Raw genomic sequence first — 18,307 nt, forward strand, 5'->3', positions numbered from 1 at the left:
AGAGGAAATCTTTAATTTGCAGATGCCCCTAACCACAGCAGGAAACGGTCTATTCCATTTATAGATGGTGCTGGGAGTTACCATTAGATTTTGATGTGAACAGTCACATAATGCATAAAAATTTACCACAAAGCAGGCTTAGAACACTAGGAGTTTAAATAACTGGTGTCCTTTCAGTGTGAGGTCAGTTTAGGGGTTGCAAATGGAGGAAGAAAGGCCTGACTGTACAAATCTGCTGAAATTTAAAGTATTTAAGACTTGTGAAGGCCACATGCCAAGGGTATTCTCCTCATTGCTTTGTTTTTCTTGGACAGAAAAGCCTGTAACTAAACCTAAAGCCTCAGAGGTTTTTAAGTGCCTTGCCCTAGTCTCCTGCTGAGCATCTGGCCATCTTGAGAGGTTATTCTTTCTGCTGTCCCTCAGACAGAAAACACCAGGAGAGACAGTGCTGCCCCAAGGATGAGTTGTCTCTTTTGCCCCATCATTTGGACTCCACTGGAGCAGACAAAAAGTCTCCTTAATATTGCAGCTAGAGAAGTATAGGGCTCCACAGCTGAATATTGAAAGTGCTGAGCATCCACAGCTCCTGCAAAATCAATGTGGACAGCAGACAGGGTTGGAAAACAGGATACTTCCAGCACATAAGAATATGTTCCAGTTTTTGCCTGTTCCTATTTCTGTATTTCTCCTTCACTTTTACATTATTTAGAATGGCTTCCATATTCACCACATTTCCCCCCCCTTTTTTTTTTTTCTCCAAGCAGCATATTACTTTTTCCTAGGGCTGTGAGACCCATGCTTTTCCTGATTGTGTCAATATTTCTTTCTAAATCTGGGACTTACTTTTATCTGAGTCTATGCCTTTACAATTATTTTTTCTGTACATCAAGCATTGTTCAGAGAGGTTTTCTTGTCCAAAATGCAAGAAAACCCATTATAATTTAGGGGAGATGTTATCATCCAGCCAGATTTTGTGATTTCAGACAAGATGTTGTTGGCAGTCCAGAGATTCACTGTTTTACATAAATTGATTACCTGTGGTTTATGATGCCACTATTTGTCTGTAACTGCTGAAGAAAGAAGCTAGAGATAGAAAGGCAAGTGCAAAAGATTTAATTGATCTCATTTTATTATATTCATATCTTCAGAGTCCCATACTAATATTCCAAGTGGTCTGTATGAAGTTGCAGGCTTGGAATAGACTCCTTTTCTCACAAACTGCATCAAAGAAAAGAAGTAAAACCATTTTATGTCACAGATTTATTTCTAAAACTCTGGATTTTGGATGACTTTTGGATTCACATCTTTTCTCCCTCAGCAAAAATAAGAAATCAGGCCACAGATGCTGAAATACCCTCATCACCTGAAGGCAATGTCTAAGACATTGCTTTTTCCAACATACAAGGGAATGAAAATAAATCAATAAATCACTCTCTGAAACTCTAACAGAGCTAACATCCATTCTGGAGGAGAAAAGCTACCCAGGTGCACAGAAATATCAAAGTGCTGCCTGGAGGCACTGACAGACAGTCTGTGTCTGAGTGAAGGTGGTGGCAAGCTTGCTCATCCCTCCTACCAACAACCCCCAGCAAGATGCTCCCAGCCAGACACAGTCTGAGGAGGAGAGCTCTGCCATCCCTCCCTGAACCAACAGGAGCTGAGGCAGGAGTAAAACAGCAACAATTATGTGTACTGGGAAGCCTGTCTAAGGAAAATGGGACAGGATCATGAAGAGTTCCATCTGCAGTGGGATATTTTTGTTAAGCAAGATGTTTATTCAAGGCAAGCAAGTTGTGCTGAAGCCTAGAAGTGGAGTTTGAATGGGAAAAAACCACCCAGAAATCCACTTCAGGCAGAGCATAAACCAGAGCACACCAGAGGACAGCCTGAGATCTGCATTGGGAGCACATGAAGGATTTTTCTCAGTTTTCTGAAGTCCTTAACTAATGTTCATCAAGCTGATATGAGCTAGCACTGCACCAAAGGACACAATCCAGGTCTTCTGTTCCTAGTTAGCTGCTCTCACCTTGTGCCAGTTCCTCCCCTGGGACAGCATGGTGAAATAAATCTGGTTAAAAACTAATCTAGGAAGGGAAACAAAAATATTCATTGTCTTCCTGCTATAGTTCATGGTGGGGACACATAGATGCATCTGCTGGCAGATGGGAGAAGGAAGTTAGGAAGACTAAGATTTTCTTTTTTTAGATGTGGAACTGGTCATAAAACAGCACTGTTGCAAATTTCATTATAAACTTATTCATTTCAGAGTACTAAACAAAATAAGAATTTATCTAGATCATGGAATTGTTTAGGCTGGGAAAAAACCCTTAAGAACATTGAGTCCAACCATTAACCCAGGACTAAACCATGTCCCCAAGTGTTACACCTGCTTTTAAATACCTCCAGGGATGGTGACTCCACTGTTTCCCTGGAAAGCCTCTTCCACTGCTGACAATCCTTTCAGTGAAGAAATTTTTCTTAATATCCAATCTAAACCTCCCCTGGTAAAACTTGAGGCCATTTCCTCTTATCCTATTCCTTGTTACCCAAGAGAAGAGACAAATCCCCACCTGACTATGATGTCTTGGAATGGCTACCTAGAACAGAGGCCAGACAGAGTTAGAAAATAAAGAAGGTATTTATTAAAGGCCCTCGATACAGTTTGGGCAGTGCAAAAGTCTCACAGAAGCAACACCCAAGATGAACGACGGTCACGAGTTTTTCAGACAGATGTAAGTTTGGTCTATTTGCATATCAGGAGTTAATTGTCCAATTACAGCTTCAAGTAATGAAGTCATATTTCCCCAGTTTGCTTCCCCCCAATTCACTTTTGGTTTTGCTTTTTGGGCCTGAGGCTGAGGTTGGAGGCTGAGGTTGTCCTTGGCTGTCAGGCCTCGAGGAATAATTTTGTCTGACCAAAACATGAAGAGAGCTTACTAGCACCCTAAATGGAGTTCAGAATTGTACACTAATGCAGCACAGGACCTGAAAAATATAAAAGCTAGAAACTTAAGGCATCATCCGTTCAGGGAGTTGTAGAGAGTGATAAGATTCCAACTCAGCCTTCTTTCCTCCAGGCTAAACACTTCCAGCTCCTTCAACCACTACTCAAAGAACTCATGATAAAGCCTCTTCACCAGCTTTGATGCCCTTCTTTGGACATGCAACATTTCAATGATGTGGACATTACACAGTGCCAGAACAGAGCTGTAGTTATGATCTGGGAATACAATCACTTCTGCATGATCTGTGGGGAAACTAAGGGACAACCAGGAGCCACAGCTCATCCACAGAGTTCAAAGCTCCCTGCCAGACACCAGCTCTGGAACCATTTCTCTCTAAGCTGATGATGGCTGGACCAAGTGGAAAATTAGATATGAGAGTTTCAGACATTTTATTTGAAAAGGAAAAGTTCTGTAAGAGAAAAAGAATATATGAATATCTCTGCTGTGTTTCCTGGAGCCAAAAGGTACCAGACAGTTCCTCAACTAAATGGCAGAAGATCACCACTAAAGAGACTAAACATTTTGTCTCCTCACATCTATGAAGTCTTTTTTTTTTTTCCTTTAGTTTCAAGTAAAGGATAAATCAGTTGGAAATTCTGTCACAGACCTTCCGTGCCTTCAAAGGAAACTGCAATTAGCCAGCAAATGTGGTGATGAAAAGATGAGGGATCCTGTCATCTGTAACATGAGTGATTGCTGGAAGATGGAGATGTTACAGAGTTTGAGAAAAGTACCATGACTGCTGTGGGAGTGCAGCATCAAAAAACAGCAGGACATATCAGAGGTGACATCAGCTGGGTCACTGCCCAGCTGCAGCTTTTTAAAAAGCAGCAGTTGTCTGCTGAGCTTTTAACAGACTGCCAAAGCCATCTGAAAGCCACTAGATTTTCAAGTGATGGTCAAATCCTTAGTACCTGCACTTAATCTGGACATCATCTTAAGCAGCAAAATTTGGACTATAACCTTAGATGCTGATATGTTCCAATATTTCAGTATTTTTGTGAGATTTGACTGTACTGATAAGTGTGTTAGGAAGTGTCAATCAAAATATGGCAGTTCAGATGCCTTTGTCATGGTCTCTGTGCATGAGGTATTTTTAACACTAAAGGCCAAAAAGAAACAGCTTGCTGTTCTTCTGTGACTATATCGTGAACCTGGGCAAAGACAAGCTCAAAAATAGACATTTCTGAAGCTTTCAGACTATCCTTTTGATGGATGTTCAAGGTGCTGCTTTGAAGGCTGGAAGCCCTTCATCATCAGTAACAGAATAGTGGTAGCATATGTCTTATATTTTATGCACTTCATACACTACCCAAAGTCAACAAAGACCTGTAAAAATAGAAATATAAATTTTATGAATCATCTGGACATGTGACTGCTTTTGATACCTTATCACAGAACTCACTAAATCAACTGAAATCAATGGCAAACCATTTGTACCAACCCATTATTGAAACAATTCAGCCTCATCTTCTGTTTGCAAAGTAGCTGAGATTCATGTCATGACAGTCGTTCAGTCTAGTATATTTTTAAATATTCTGTAGCTGCCTGTTGTTATCCCTACAGCATATAAGCAGGAACTGTATTTAGGAAGCATGTAGCATCTCTGGAATTTTTAGCAGAATGTATCTCTGTATATTTCCTGTGAAAACATCATCCATTCTTGCCAGTCAACCATAATCCAGAATGTAATGGAGATGTGTGGCAAAAATATCTCCCCCTGCCACAATGTCCTACTGAGCAGACATGGGTTTTTTGATTATGCTATGCTTACTGCCACAAGATCAAATGAGAGCTAAAATGCTATTAATGCCCTCAGTGACATATTCTTAGCAATACATTCAGTCAAAGATAGCAAGATGGAATGACAGAGTCTAGGCCAGATGTCCAGGGAGACCTGAGACAAGCAATTCTGAACAGCTGCTGGCATGAAATCCAGCATTTGCAACACTTCACAACCCTTCACATTTCAGTAGCAGTATCAGGACTGGAGGACTCATCAATGGTCAGTACAAAAAAACAAAAAAACTTCCTCCCATTTCCACCCTTTGATTCATGTGTCTCCCTGGAGCTTACACAGGATTATGTCTATTAAAACCAGAGCCTGGCTGTGGCAATAGATGCTTTTGTCTCAAAATGTGCACAAAATAAACAGCAGCTTGGCATGAGCCCTGGTCACGTTTTCCACCCACTACATGGTTTGTATGTTCATGTTTTATGCAGAGCTGTCATTAAAACACTGAAAGTTTACTGCAACAGCTGTTAAAAGTTTGATCTTCTAAACACATAGAAGGCCTTGCCATCACAGTGAACTTCTTTCCTGTTCCTGCTGCACTAACACGGAATTTAAAAATGGTACATGGACAAGAAATCACTTGGTCCTGTTCTCCGTCTCCATTTTCTCAGTTCCCAAAGCAGTTCTACCTCACACATGCAGGTAACAAAAAAATTAACTGATCTCTAACAGGATATTTCTCCTGGAGGTGCTCTCATTAACTATCCTCCATTTCAGCAATATTTTCATGTTTTTTAGACCTGATCTAGACATCATGCCTCTTGAAAGCTTTCTGCATGCAAAGCGATAAATTAAATAAGTATGATAACACTGATTCTGCCGAAGAGCATTTTCCCTGTTTTAAATATAGGAAGAAAAAATGTAGGGAAGACTCTGAGATTGTGTATTAAAGGGTGAAAAATTACAATGCAGGAGAAATTGCAGTCAGAGGTGAGAAGTGGGACTGTGAGAGAGGAGTAGCCCTTCAGACACCAGTACAGAAGGAGGCTCAGGAGGTGCTCCAGGTGCCCGAGCAGAGATTTCCCTGCAGCCCATGCACATTCCATGGAGAGGCAGCTGTGTCCCTGCAGCCCAGGGGATCCATAGGGGAGCAGAGATCCCCCTGCAGCCCCTGCAGGACCCAGCACAGGGGGAGGGGGATGCCTGAAGGAGGTTGTGACCCAGCCCATGCTGGAGAAAACTCCTGGCAGGACCTGTGGACACATGGAGGGAGGAGCTGATGCCAGAGCAAGGGAAGAGTGTGAGGAGTCCTCCAAGGAGGAAGGAGCAGCAGAGATGTGTGCTGAACTGAGCACAGCCCCCATTTCTCACTGAGCTCACCAATGTAGGTAGAAGCAAACACCTTGGAGAGTGGCTGTCATCTAGGATGAAGGGTGCTCCCAGTGATCCTTGGCAATCGAAGAAGTGTTATGCTGGCCTGTTTGGACACAGGATGGGCTCAGAAAGCCACAGACAGATGGTATTATACTCTGACAAGCAGGTAAAAGATTTTTTTGAGCAGACAAGAAATTATGTCCCAGGTACAAAGCAGAGTAAACAATTGCTTTGGAAAAAGTAAAGTAACAGAATTAGAAAGGAAAATCACATTTTTTACATTTTTGGTGTTCAGCAGCTGCAACAGGAAGTTGTTTGAGTCGGTCAAATGTGCCAATTAGAAGGGTTTACCATTTTCTATTAGAGCCCAGTTGTGTGTACGATTAAATAAGATTTTCACATAAAAAAAAACAAACTCCTTCATCTGCATAGCTTATAGTTATTATTCCCCATGTCTTCCATTTGTATTGGGATTACGCCCTCCATTACCCATTTATGTTTAGGCTAAAAAAGCAGAAACATCTTGGTATTGTTGGGTAATGTCAACTAGACTCTGCCTGCTTGCACTTGTCACTCTTTAAGGACCCTACATAAGCTCAGAGCTCTTTTTCTTACAAAAGGAGGTCTCAGAAGGCAAGAACAGATCTTCACAAAATCAGCTACGAGGCCTGTTCACAGTAATCACAACACACACTGCAAAAAGGAGCAAAACCAGGCAGCTTTCATGTAGTCATTAAGAACAAGAGAGTGATTTATCAGTGGTTGAAGAACAGACTGTGTGATTGCTGTTTTATTAAAGTGCTGGGAGGTAGCAGCCACAATGCCATTCCCATCCTCTTCATCAAGGAGATGGAAAATCAGGGTCATTTATGCAGTGCAAATCCCACCCCACTTTACTCCATTAAAAGTAATTCAAAACATCAACAATGCTTATGCTGTTGGCAGCCAGAGCACTAGAGAACATCAGCTGTCAGTGGAGTTGAGATGCTGAAAGGCAGAAGAGCACAAACATCCCTCTGCTTCCTTAAGGATCATTCCCAGCAGCACCCAGAGTATTCTCTTCACAATACAGTGCCAGAAAATAAGGGGGGAAAGGGTACTATACAAAGTAAACCAAAATCTGTGTATAAATAAGACATCACTATTCATATCCGTAGTCCAAATTATTATAAAGTAATTGAACTATATCAGAGCCAAAAAGGAATTCATGGTTTACTCTGGAAGCTGACCTATAGTTAATACTGACTTGCCAGAAAAACCCATCACATCTCCTGTAGTAAAATCATAGAATCATAACATGAGAATAGTTTGGGTTGGAAGGGACCTTAAAGGACCTAATTCCAAATCCGTGCCATAAGCAGTACTCCACTAGATCAGGTTGCTCAAAGCTGCACCCAACCTGGCCTTGAACAGCGATCTCTTACAGAGTGGAACTGAGTAGGAGACATAAAAATAAAGAAGTATAAGCATGAAAGAAAACAATCACAGCTTTTCATATCCATATGCTAACTGAACCTATTCTAATTCTGCAGCAAGGAAAGCTCTACTTACTCTCACAGAGACGCCTCCTCAGCTTCCCCCGAATTTTATCGATGGCGTTGTAATCAGAGACATGAAACACGTGAGCAGACTTGGGCTCTGAAGCAATCTCATCAAGTTCCTCTTTTAAGGCTTCTCCAACACCCACAGCAAAGATCCTAATACCAGCCTGATGGGCTGCAGTGGCTGGATCCAAGACAAAATCCTGGCTCCTTCCATCAGTTAAAAGGATAGCCACTTTTTTAACAGTTCGATCGCTCAGTCTCCCACCAGCTTCTTTGGAAAAACTGTAGGTGGTGATGTACCTGAGAGCATCTCCAGTGTTTGTGTTACCCCCAAAATACTGGATCTTTCGTGCAGCCTCTTTGATCTCCTCACGGGTTTTGTACTTTCCCAGGTCGAACTCTGTGCTCGGACGATCGCTGTATCGCACCACTCCTACACGGGTTTTGTCTGGGCCAATCTCAAAGGTTTCCACCAAATTAGACACCCACTGACGAACTTTCTCAAAATCTTCTTTTCCGACACTGGAGGAGGCGTCCAAGAGGAAGACAAGGTCGTAGTGAACACTCTTGCAACCTGCAAGAGTGGCAGAAAACATTGTTAAGGGGAGATGGATGCAGAGGACCAGACACATTAAATATTCCCTCAACACAGCTCCCTAGTGAGCAATTTGGAGGAGGCAGCAAACCTTCTCCCTGTCCTGCAGAGGAAGAGCGGATTCCCAGTCCTCCCTTCTGAGTCACCTCATCAGTTTCAAGATATCTACAGAGCAGCACAGACTTGGCTTTGAAATGCAAACCCTTTCCATTCCTCTGCTCCTAACTACTTCTGCTCAATCCTTCAGCGACACCCCCTGCATGTACATGAAGATATTTTTCTCTGACTTCATTGCAGTGCCTTTGCTCAGGCAGTGCTCTGAAATTACCTGGACAGATCAAAAGTGCTGTCCTGACCTTGCCTATGCCAGTCCTGACCCTGAGTAATGAAGCTTTCATGTCCCCTCTTGCATGAATGTTATGATTCATTATGCTTAGCTACAAGGAGTTCTTTTGCTCAGCATGCTATGTTGATGTAGCAGGTCTGTAACAAAATTATTTCAAATTTGAGGCCTTCTGCCACTGCCTATTGACTAAAGGATGACTTACTGAATTTTGGAATGTGTTCCTCAACAACAAAGGGCAGCTACCTTGTAAGGGAAAAGTTCTTATCCCCACAACCACCCCTTTGCCTCCAACCATGATATTTGCAATGTGAGGCCTGTATAATCCAAAACACAAAGCTATTTTAATTGCAACTTGCCTGCCTTATATCAATCCAGACTGGTTGCATATTTGTCAGACACTTGGCAAAAAAAAAAGTAGATCTCTCAGGAGATGTTTTTTAGCTGTGTCTGGGTACATGCAAGTCAGGAAGGAGTAGGTCCATATAAATGCCACTGATGCCCAAGAGTTGTCAACATAATGTCCCAACTGGACAGAATGTGTATATATATGCTTATATTTATTTAAACCAGTATTATAGACCATAGGGTTTTAATGAAAGCTGCTCTACAAAGTCAGTTTGGTCACAGCTGCCAACCATTGTTCCAGAAGTTCTTATCTCACCTTGTCTCAAAAAGTACAACTGCATGTTTGACCAGTGGTAAAGTTACATATTTCCTACTGAATTCCAGCATTTGAACCTACAGGAAGGTCACAACATCTTCTCTCACACAGATTTTGACACAAATTAGCTCTGTCTCTTTTGGTCATATCAGGGTAGTGACTGTGCCCAGAATGAAAGAATTCCGTAACAGCCCATGGCTCTGGAAAGGAGGGAGTGGATAGCTCAACTACACAGAGAGGATTTGCCTTCAGAAAAGAGTAAAAGCATTATAAAAGAGTAAGTCAGTTCTTAAGGCATTGCATGATGACCATGAGAGTGATTGTACATCTGGAGTGTAGCAGGTGATGAGAAATGAGCATCACCTGCTGCTGTGTTGACCTCTGTAGCAGAGCACATCCCAGCACATCCCAGCTACTGCAGGGCCTGTGGGAACCACCTCTGCATAAGGGATTGGGATCACATTGGGACCAGCCCATCCACATGGGATCTCTTTGGAAGCAACCTGCTGTTGTGGTTTTAACCCGAGCTGGCAACTAAGCACCACACACCCCCTCACTCACTGCCCTCAGCAGGACTGGGGGAAGAGAATTGAAAAGGTGAAAGGCAGAAATCTCATGGATTGAGAGAAGAAAGTTAAATAAATAAAATCAAATCAAATGAAGAAAAATATGAAGTTTTAACGAGAAGTAAAATAACAAAGATATATAAATAAAACCCAAGAAGGAGGAGTGATGAAGATGAAAGCAGTTGCTCACCACTGACTGACTCACAGTTGCCAGGCAGGAGTCTCCAGCCAAGTGTCCCTCCACAGCTTTATTTCTGAGCATGATATGGTTTGGGATATCCCTTTGGTCAGTTGGGGGCAGCTGTCCCAACTTTGTCCCCTCCCAGTTTCTCGTGCTCCCCAGCCTCCTGACTGCTGGGAGGAGGTATAAAAAAGGCCTTGGCTCAGTGTGAGTTCTGCTCAGCAGTAACAAAAACATCCCTGTGTCATCAACACTGTTTCCAGCACAAATCCAAAGCACAGTCCCAGAGCAGCTTCTGGGAGGAAAATTAACTGTATCCCAGCTGAAACTTGCATGTGGGACCATGTTCTGTAATGGCATTTTGTGAGTGAGGAAGTGCTTGTCTCTAACTCCAGAACAAGTCTGTCAGGAAAAACTCTCTCGTAGGCAATCTGAGAGCGTAGATGATGGTTTATGCCATTTTATATTATGGCATGCAAGTTACATCTGTGTATATCAGTTGGGCTCTCAGTTGTGGTTCTGCTTGATTTTTGGAGAATATAAAAGGTAAAAATATTAACAGTAAAAGGTAAGAAAGAAGCTTACACTTCCCCACCTCACCTCCTTCCTAAATTTATTATTATATTAATCTATTCTGGATGAAAGAATGTTAATTAGGTGAGACTAACTAGAGAGCAACACCCACAAGACCTTCCTTTTAGTTATTTTAATGACTCTCAGCAGGTGAGACAGCAACAATTTCAAAACAAATAGAACAGACAGAATGAATCCTGTCTGTGTTCAAGGGCAATGAGCCTTAAAACAAGGGGGAGTTAAGGTTTAAAAAGTGATGCCAATTCAAGGCAGTATTAAGGTCTTTCAGGATCTTTTTTTTTTTCCTTTGGTGTTGGTGATTCTTTGCTTACAGACCTAGTGGCAGTAAGATGAAATGCTGCAGAAATTATTTTAGTAAATATTAATCTGCATTTTCAGCACTCCAATGTCCACTGCTGGACAAAATTGATTGTTTTCCAAGAATGCCATAACAGTACTTTTTACTGGCAGAAACAATTCAGTTCATGTTAAGGGAATATAGAAGATAACTCATAGAAAGGAAAATTTCAGTTAATTGCAGAAATGCTCTCTGGGAGCATGATTCAAAGAGTTGTGTTCATCTACTCAGACACTGAACCAACTGTTCTGCAATATTTACTTTAAAAATAGTTCACAAACAAGCCATAAGCCCAGAATTATTTAAGGTAAGCACATAATGAACATATAAATGGCTTCACTATATTCTGCCTGTGATTGGTGCAGAAGGAGAAAAAAAAAACTTGGGATTTCACTTTGTTTGGTTATTAAGTTTTTATTTCTGGTAAACTTCACCCCAAAAAAACCATAGATCATGTAAGAAAGTGGTAAAGCAGCTATTCCTTAAACTGAAAAAAGTCTAAAAAAGCCTTTCCTTTCTTATAAATTACCCAAGCCCACAGAATAGCAGCTTTCCTAGAAAAAGAGACAGAAAACTTCCATCTCAAAATACCTTTGAACTCTTCTAAGAAAATTGTGTGGGTCTACAGCCATTTTTAATTTGAGGTGTGGCATCGCTGATGTCAGATAATTTTTCTTGCTGCCACACAAAAGCCAATGTGTCATTGTCAAGGATCCCTATAAGAACAGTTCCTCAGCTACAGCATCCTCTAATGCACTCAGTGGCATTTGGGGGAGAGTGTTCATGAGCCCTGGCCAAAAGCTATGCCAGAGACCATGCTAATAACTAGACAGTAGAGAAACATAGAATCCTAGAGTCATTTAGGTTGGAAAAGAACTTTAAGATCATGAAGTTCGACCATTAGCCCAACATTGTTAAGTCCATCACTAAACCATGTCCCTAAGCACCACATCAGCACATCCTTCAAATATCCTGAATCAAGAGAGGTTATGAACAGTGCCCTAGCCCTGTTTAGGTCACTGGAAAGTCACAGTCAGGCGGGAGATTTACCAGGTCTCCTCTGACACCCACAGAAGGTGATGCCAGAAGTGATCTCCATCACTGCCAGCCAGTGTGGGGTAGATGGAGCACATCCAGAGCAAGCTGTGTTGAGCTGCTCCTCTTGCCATGGGTAGCTGAGCTAAACTTTCTAAGCCTGCAGCAGAGCAAAAGGCCCCAGGTAAATCACAGCCTTGAACCCTGAGCTTTCTCCATCCCTAAGGTCTGTTTCACAGATTTCCAGCAGTAAATGTCTTGGGCTGTTTACAGATTTCCTCCTAGAACTGGTGGCTCCCCAGCCATGGGGGAGCCCAGCAGCTCCAGGGCGTGAGGCAGCGAAGGGAACGCGTACCTGCTCTTTGTGCCTCGGCTCTCTGCCCGCTGAGCACCAACATGAGAAGAACCAAGAGACGGGGCACACGGCAGCTCCCCACCATGAATGTGTCCATAGCTCCTTTCTCACATCAGCTCTTCTTTTCTCCGGGGTGCGAAGCTTGCTAGAAATCCAACCCGCAGCCTAGAAAGGAAAATAAAGAGCAAGTGTTATCTCACAGCAACACGAACGGCAGTAATGATGCAAGTCATGAGAGCAACGTTTTGGAGAGTCGCCTCTTCTGCCTGTCATTTTACTTGACTAGACATAAACTGCTCAGACAAAGAGGCAGGAGTTCACCTACTTTTCAAAAGCTATACTCGTTCACTGGCTCTATTCACTGTGAAGCAGCTGAATGGAAACAGGAGAGAGATTACCAGATTATTATACTTTAATTGAGCCCACTGCCAACTACACAATCAGCGCACTGGAGTGGAAACCATTCCTGACCTGGCCCTCCCACGCATTCATCATTAGGAGATACACAACACAGAGCCCAGATACAAACCACTATAAATCACACATACAACCCGCTGCCGCTTCACCCATCACTGCTTTCAGTTCTGGAGCCCCAAAAATGACAAATGCTAAAAATACACCACTGTTTTCATGTATGTGTTTGTTGTCATCAGTCCTTCCCTGCAGGAGTAAACTCAGCAGTTTCCAAACATGTCTTTCCACTATTTAGCTTAAAGATGTACAAAAGCTCTGGGTTATCTTCAATATAAGGTCTTTGGTTTGGGTTGACTTTGAGTGGAGTCACTGAAGTCAGAAGGTATTGTAAGAAGCCAGGAAAAGTGGCTGAGCTGTTAAAAGTTAAACTGTATTTTCTAACACTAGATCAACACTTAAAAAATATAAATCTGTTATTTCTCTTATTATCTTTTATTATCTCAGAAAGTCATTGCAGTTTGATCTACTGTCTGCAACCCAGAAGGTAGAAACCAGCTTCCACTCTGCAGCTCTCACTGCCTGAGGCATTAATTTCAAAAACTTTTTCTCAATTCCTGATTTCTTCTTTTCCTCTTTAAGGGTTCTAATGATTTCTTTGTCTATTTTCTTGGGGAAGTTCTTCCTTCTCAGTCTTTTAACATGCACGTCTGCTTCTCACTCTTGATAGCTGTGTAGAAGTCATGAAGGGGACACTGTCTGATGTAGTTCATTGCTGCAGAGTCAATTATGCCTTCTAGGGTATTTCTTTTCAAAGCAATAAGGTTCTGTGGGAATCACAGACAGGAAGAATGGTGGCGTCAGCATTTGTTCAAAACCCGTTTTGATCAGTCAGATGTTGGCCCTATCTTTACCATGTATCTCAGCATGTTGTGCTGGTTTAGGAAATTAAAAAGGGGAAAAGCTTTATGAAGTTGTCAAGATGTGGCTATAAATCCTTATTCCCACAAAAAAAAAAATACAGGGTATTTTAAAAAGATAAAAAACAGGTTCTTTTCAGAAGTCTGTATCATATGCAGACAAGGAGAAAAGCAATGCATATAATAAATCCTTCACTGTAAATAAAATTTGGAAGTATCTGCCAGCAGTGGAACATAAATACAAGAAGGATTAAAAAAAATATTTATTCATGTACCAATACTAAATACAAAGGACACAATCAGGTGCTGTAATTTACACCTCAGCCAGATGATGTCCCTACCAGACAGTGAGGTGTTCAGGTTTGAGCCAAATGGAAAAAGATGCAGGGTAAAAAAGGCATGAAAATGCCACTGTGCCCTACAGGAGGTAGAATTTCCTTCTAAATAAGCACGTTGTAGAAATACCAATCAGGCAGCTGCCTGCAGAGGGATCAGGACAGTCATGACTTTAAATATCTGTGGGAGCCTTCAGCCCAAGGTTTTTGCTCCCCTGGATTTTTTTAGGAAACATTGTTTTCGGGTACAACTGATGGGCAGCAGGTTTGTGGCAGCAGCAAGAGCTGGGAAACCAGATCTGCCAAGAGACATCCTGCACTTCCAGCGCCAAGCTCAAAACGTCCTTGCTCTGTATCTGGGCTTGCACGGCTGTGAAGCTTTATAAATACATTCTTAAAAACAGTCTTGGCCAGCTGCTAACCCACATGAGGCCAGGATAAAAGGAGCAGAGCACCAGCTGGTGTCAGTCAGCAGAACAACTCTGGCTCTGTGAGCAGCAGATGCAGCTTGGTGGATGGGGCTGGCTTGGTACATGTGGGATTCTACCCCAGCAGAAAGACTTCCTCCATGGCCAGGCCTGAGGGCTCTAAGGCCTCATTCATCTCCTTCCTTGCCAAAACACTTCAAGAACTCATTTCTGCATTTTGAGTGCTGCAAGGTGTCTCAGAACAGCCATTTAGGCTAAAAATAGTGGCAAAAAAAGAAGCCACAAATCAAATCAGAACATCTGCTTAAAATCTATAATCATAACTTGTGGTGACTTTAATACACATTTATGGTTCAATATTATTCTTGCATTCAGGCCAAAATATATAATTTTATCCACTTTTATAGCACAAAGAATTGAACCAAGTCTCTTAACTTGCAACTACTTTATGTACAGATATACCAGTGACAGAAAATTGCCCCATTCACATCAACAGGATTCATGCCATGGCAATGAAGTCTTCAGAGGTGTTAGAAGAAAGGTTGGAAATAAAATATTTTTAGCTATGTGTTTTCCACACTTGTTTCTTTCCCACCTCAGTCAGCCACTCTGAGACTGAGCTCAGTTTGAAATTGCAGCACCTGATCACTATTTATTTCCCTTTCCAGGAGAAAAGGCCAAAAAGGAGCCAGAATATGGACAGTTTAGTTTTCAGAGCAATCCAAGACTAAGAAATTCTCTATATTTAATCCTATTTCCAAACAGCTAACATGGATTTTTTAAAATTAATATTATTTTTAGTTCAGCCTATCATGTGGGAATAATTTTGCTCAAAGAGGCATAAGTCAATGCACATCATTTAAAAATACCTCCCATTTTCTTTTTCTTTCACAAACATCACTTTGGGATTCCCTTGTGATGCATTAAGGGATATTGCAAAAAGAACTGACAAATCCTATCACAACTGCGACTCTGTGTCTGAGGCTCTGTTTTTAATAGTTTAATGGGAAAAAAAGAAGTGAATACTTCTGGCTACATGCAAACATGATATGGGAATAGCATCCTGGCTGGGAAGTCAGTGAATGTTAGAGTGAGCTCTCTACACTCAAAATACAAGCACAGCATAAAGCTATTCATACCATCTCACAGCTGAACAAACAATATGCAAAAGATAGGTATGAGTTCTATATAACTTTCAGCTTCAGAATGGATTTTTGGGAGGGTTAGTGTAGAGTTTTAGGTCACTTGGAATCCATGGTAAGGTCTCTCTAGCTTTGAACAATAAGCAAATACTCCTTGGGGAATGCAGGACAAAAAACATCAATTAAAAAAAAAAAAAAAAGATCCAAAGGGGAACTCGGATTTCCTCATCTCAACTCTGCAATTCAGCAAACAAGGATGAAAAACTTTTATGTGCAAAATGAGAAGCACAATTGTTTGATTAGGAGTGGCATCTCGCAAAAAATGAAAAGAAACAGAGAGAGGCAGACACAGAGAATGTGGCAGAGAAGAAAACTTCATGGCACTTCTGGGAGAAACAATTAGCACTAGCTCTGGATATACCCAACCTCAGCCTCTCCAGACACTGCTCTTCTGTCCTGGTTTGAGAGAAGCCACACACAGCAAAACCCACATGAGTTAGAGATGGAACAACACAGAACACTTTCTCTGATCTCCTTCATTCTTCAGAGGAGTGATTCAGCCACAAACATTCATAAAACAAAACAAAATAAACCTGGAGTCACAGTAAGATGAGCATTTCAAGAGTGTGATTTAATAAAACTTTTTCTACCTCATGCGAGCAAAAGTTCAAAGACCCTATGGGGACAGTACAAAGACCATTGAATCAAAGCTGAATGTTAAAAGTATGCCCAGTTATGTACTTTGGACTCCTCATTAAAATATTCGAGCTCTTGCTTGCATTTTACTAAATTATACCACTGAATTGTTTGTCTTACTGTTAAATTCAAGGGGGGCTGATTCTATTATTGTGCTTGATTTCATCCATTCGTCTGCTGCCACTGAACATCACCATATGCCATATAAATGTTGTAACTATGCTGGCATTCATAATGTGATTTTAAATGTCTTTGGTATGCTCCTCTGAAGAAGAGGTTAGCTGGGGGTGAAAAAGACAGTGTCCAATTATACAGCTTTTCACACACACACAAAAAAGAAAAGCAAATATAAAACCCAGCACACTAATACATCTGACATCTTAGTAGAGTCAGCTTGTTGATTGTGCCTCTTCCAACTACTGAACTAAGCAATTTAATTATCTAAATTATTGCTGATATGAGCAGGAAGCCAACTGTATAAAAGAGAGATGGGACTTTCTTCCCTGCTGATCATCCCATGGGTCATATATCTTTGTGTGATGATTTTTAAAGAAATCATCCAATGCCATTTCTGGAAGACATGCATCTTCCCAAGCCTGATCCAAAGACAACTGCAGTTAGTGAAAAGAGGGACAGTGATTTCAATGGACATTGTTTAAAAACCCATGTGAATAATAGAGCAGAAAATTCTCTGCTAACACCAGAGCTATTCCTGAGGTACTTTGCTCAACTACAACTGAGCCAAAGCCTGCTGAAATCAAGGAGGAGACTGTCAGCAGTCCCACAGCATGCTGGATGAAGCCATTCATGCACCCTGCTAGCAAAAAACTCTTCAACATCTGCTCTAAGTGCTGGTGAGGCTGCAGGGGGTGGGGCATCTCTTCATTTGCAATGATAGAACTACAGAATTGTTTGGGTTGGAAGGAATATTCAAGATGATCTCATTCCAACCTCTGCCATGCCTAGGGATGCCTTCCACTGGACCAGGTGCTCAGAGCCCCATCCAGCCTGGCCTTGAACACTTCCAGGGATAGGGCATCCACAGCTTCTCTGGGCTACATCACATTTTAAGAGCAACTTCTATCCCAATCCTTAAAAAAACTGGCCAGATGCAGAGTGATGGTTAACATGAATGTGAGCCAAAGCAGTTTTTCAGCTTTATGGGAGATGAAATAGGGTAGTGGGAAAGATCAGCAGACCATTCCATCCCATCGATTTGTTTGCCTTTGCTGAACTCTATTACTGCCCTGAAGTACTTGGTGCTGGAACTGCCCAGGCCCATGAATGATTAATATTGCTGCAATTGGAAGTGTTTGATTGTGTGAGAAGTACACACTGATAATTTAGGAGGGGAAAAATAATACATGGCTGTTCCCTAAGTGATACGTACCCATCCAGGAGACAGAACAAAACAGGAGTTGAGTGGAAAAAATATCTTAAAAGGACCGTAGCCAAGAGTCCTAGAGGGCTGAAGCATGCTCCAAGGATTAACTCAACATGGGCATTTCCTAATTTTCAGCCTGAGAAATGTTCCTTTAACCTCCGTGGTGCTGCACGTGCACACACAAGGAACCCTGAGGGAAGGTCAGAATTAGAATACAGCTACTTTTGACTCCTTAACCTATGCTTGGATCATGCATTCCACAAATTGACCTCTCATAAATGCATTTACCACAGACGCTTTAAAACAAGCCCTTACTGGTTGTCTGCCAAATCCCTGCTATTCTAAAACATCCTCACTGCTAGAAGAGGACTTTGCAGTGTATTTTTGCCTGCTGCAGCCACGCAGTGTCTGCAGGCTGAAATCTTGATGCAATATCCCCAAGTATAACTTTTCAGCCTTTTGCCCAGAGGAAGTAACTCCAGATTTAAATTGTGCTCTTGCATATCAAGCTTAGAAATCTTTCTACTGATTGTCAAAGAAAACCCCAAGGTGACCTGCAGTCAAAATCTACATGACAGACTCTCTCTTTAGCTTTGGCATCATTGACCAGACTGCCAGGAAAATCTCCACTGCACCCAACCAAGTCCATAAAGGGTGACTCCT

At 41.7% G+C, this 18,307-nt stretch overlaps 1 protein-coding gene across 3 annotated transcripts in view; it reads right to left on the reverse strand.

The window, feature by feature from the left end:
- Positions 1-18,307, reverse strand: part of COL22A1 (collagen type XXII alpha 1 chain) — a 218,588-nt gene that overhangs the window by 179,141 nt on the left and 21,140 nt on the right. For all 3 annotated transcript variants that reach the window (XR_014953121.1, XM_085572597.1, XM_085572598.1), the window contains exons 2-3: positions 12,329-12,493; positions 7,666-8,232 (exon numbers count right to left, since the gene is read on the reverse strand). Coding sequence is in view for 2 of the 3 variants with exons in the window: in XM_085572597.1 (XP_085428723.1) it covers positions 7,666-8,232; positions 12,329-12,425 (664 nt within the window). In the remaining variant the exon portion in view is untranslated. The remainder of the gene's footprint in view (positions 1-7,665; positions 8,233-12,328; positions 12,494-18,307) is intronic.

Source organism: Lonchura striata, chromosome 2 (assembly GCF_050655825.1).
Source record: "Lonchura striata isolate lonStrDom1 chromosome 2, ASM5065582v1, whole genome shotgun sequence".
NCBI lineage: Eukaryota > Metazoa > Chordata > Aves > Passeriformes > Estrildidae > Lonchura > Lonchura striata.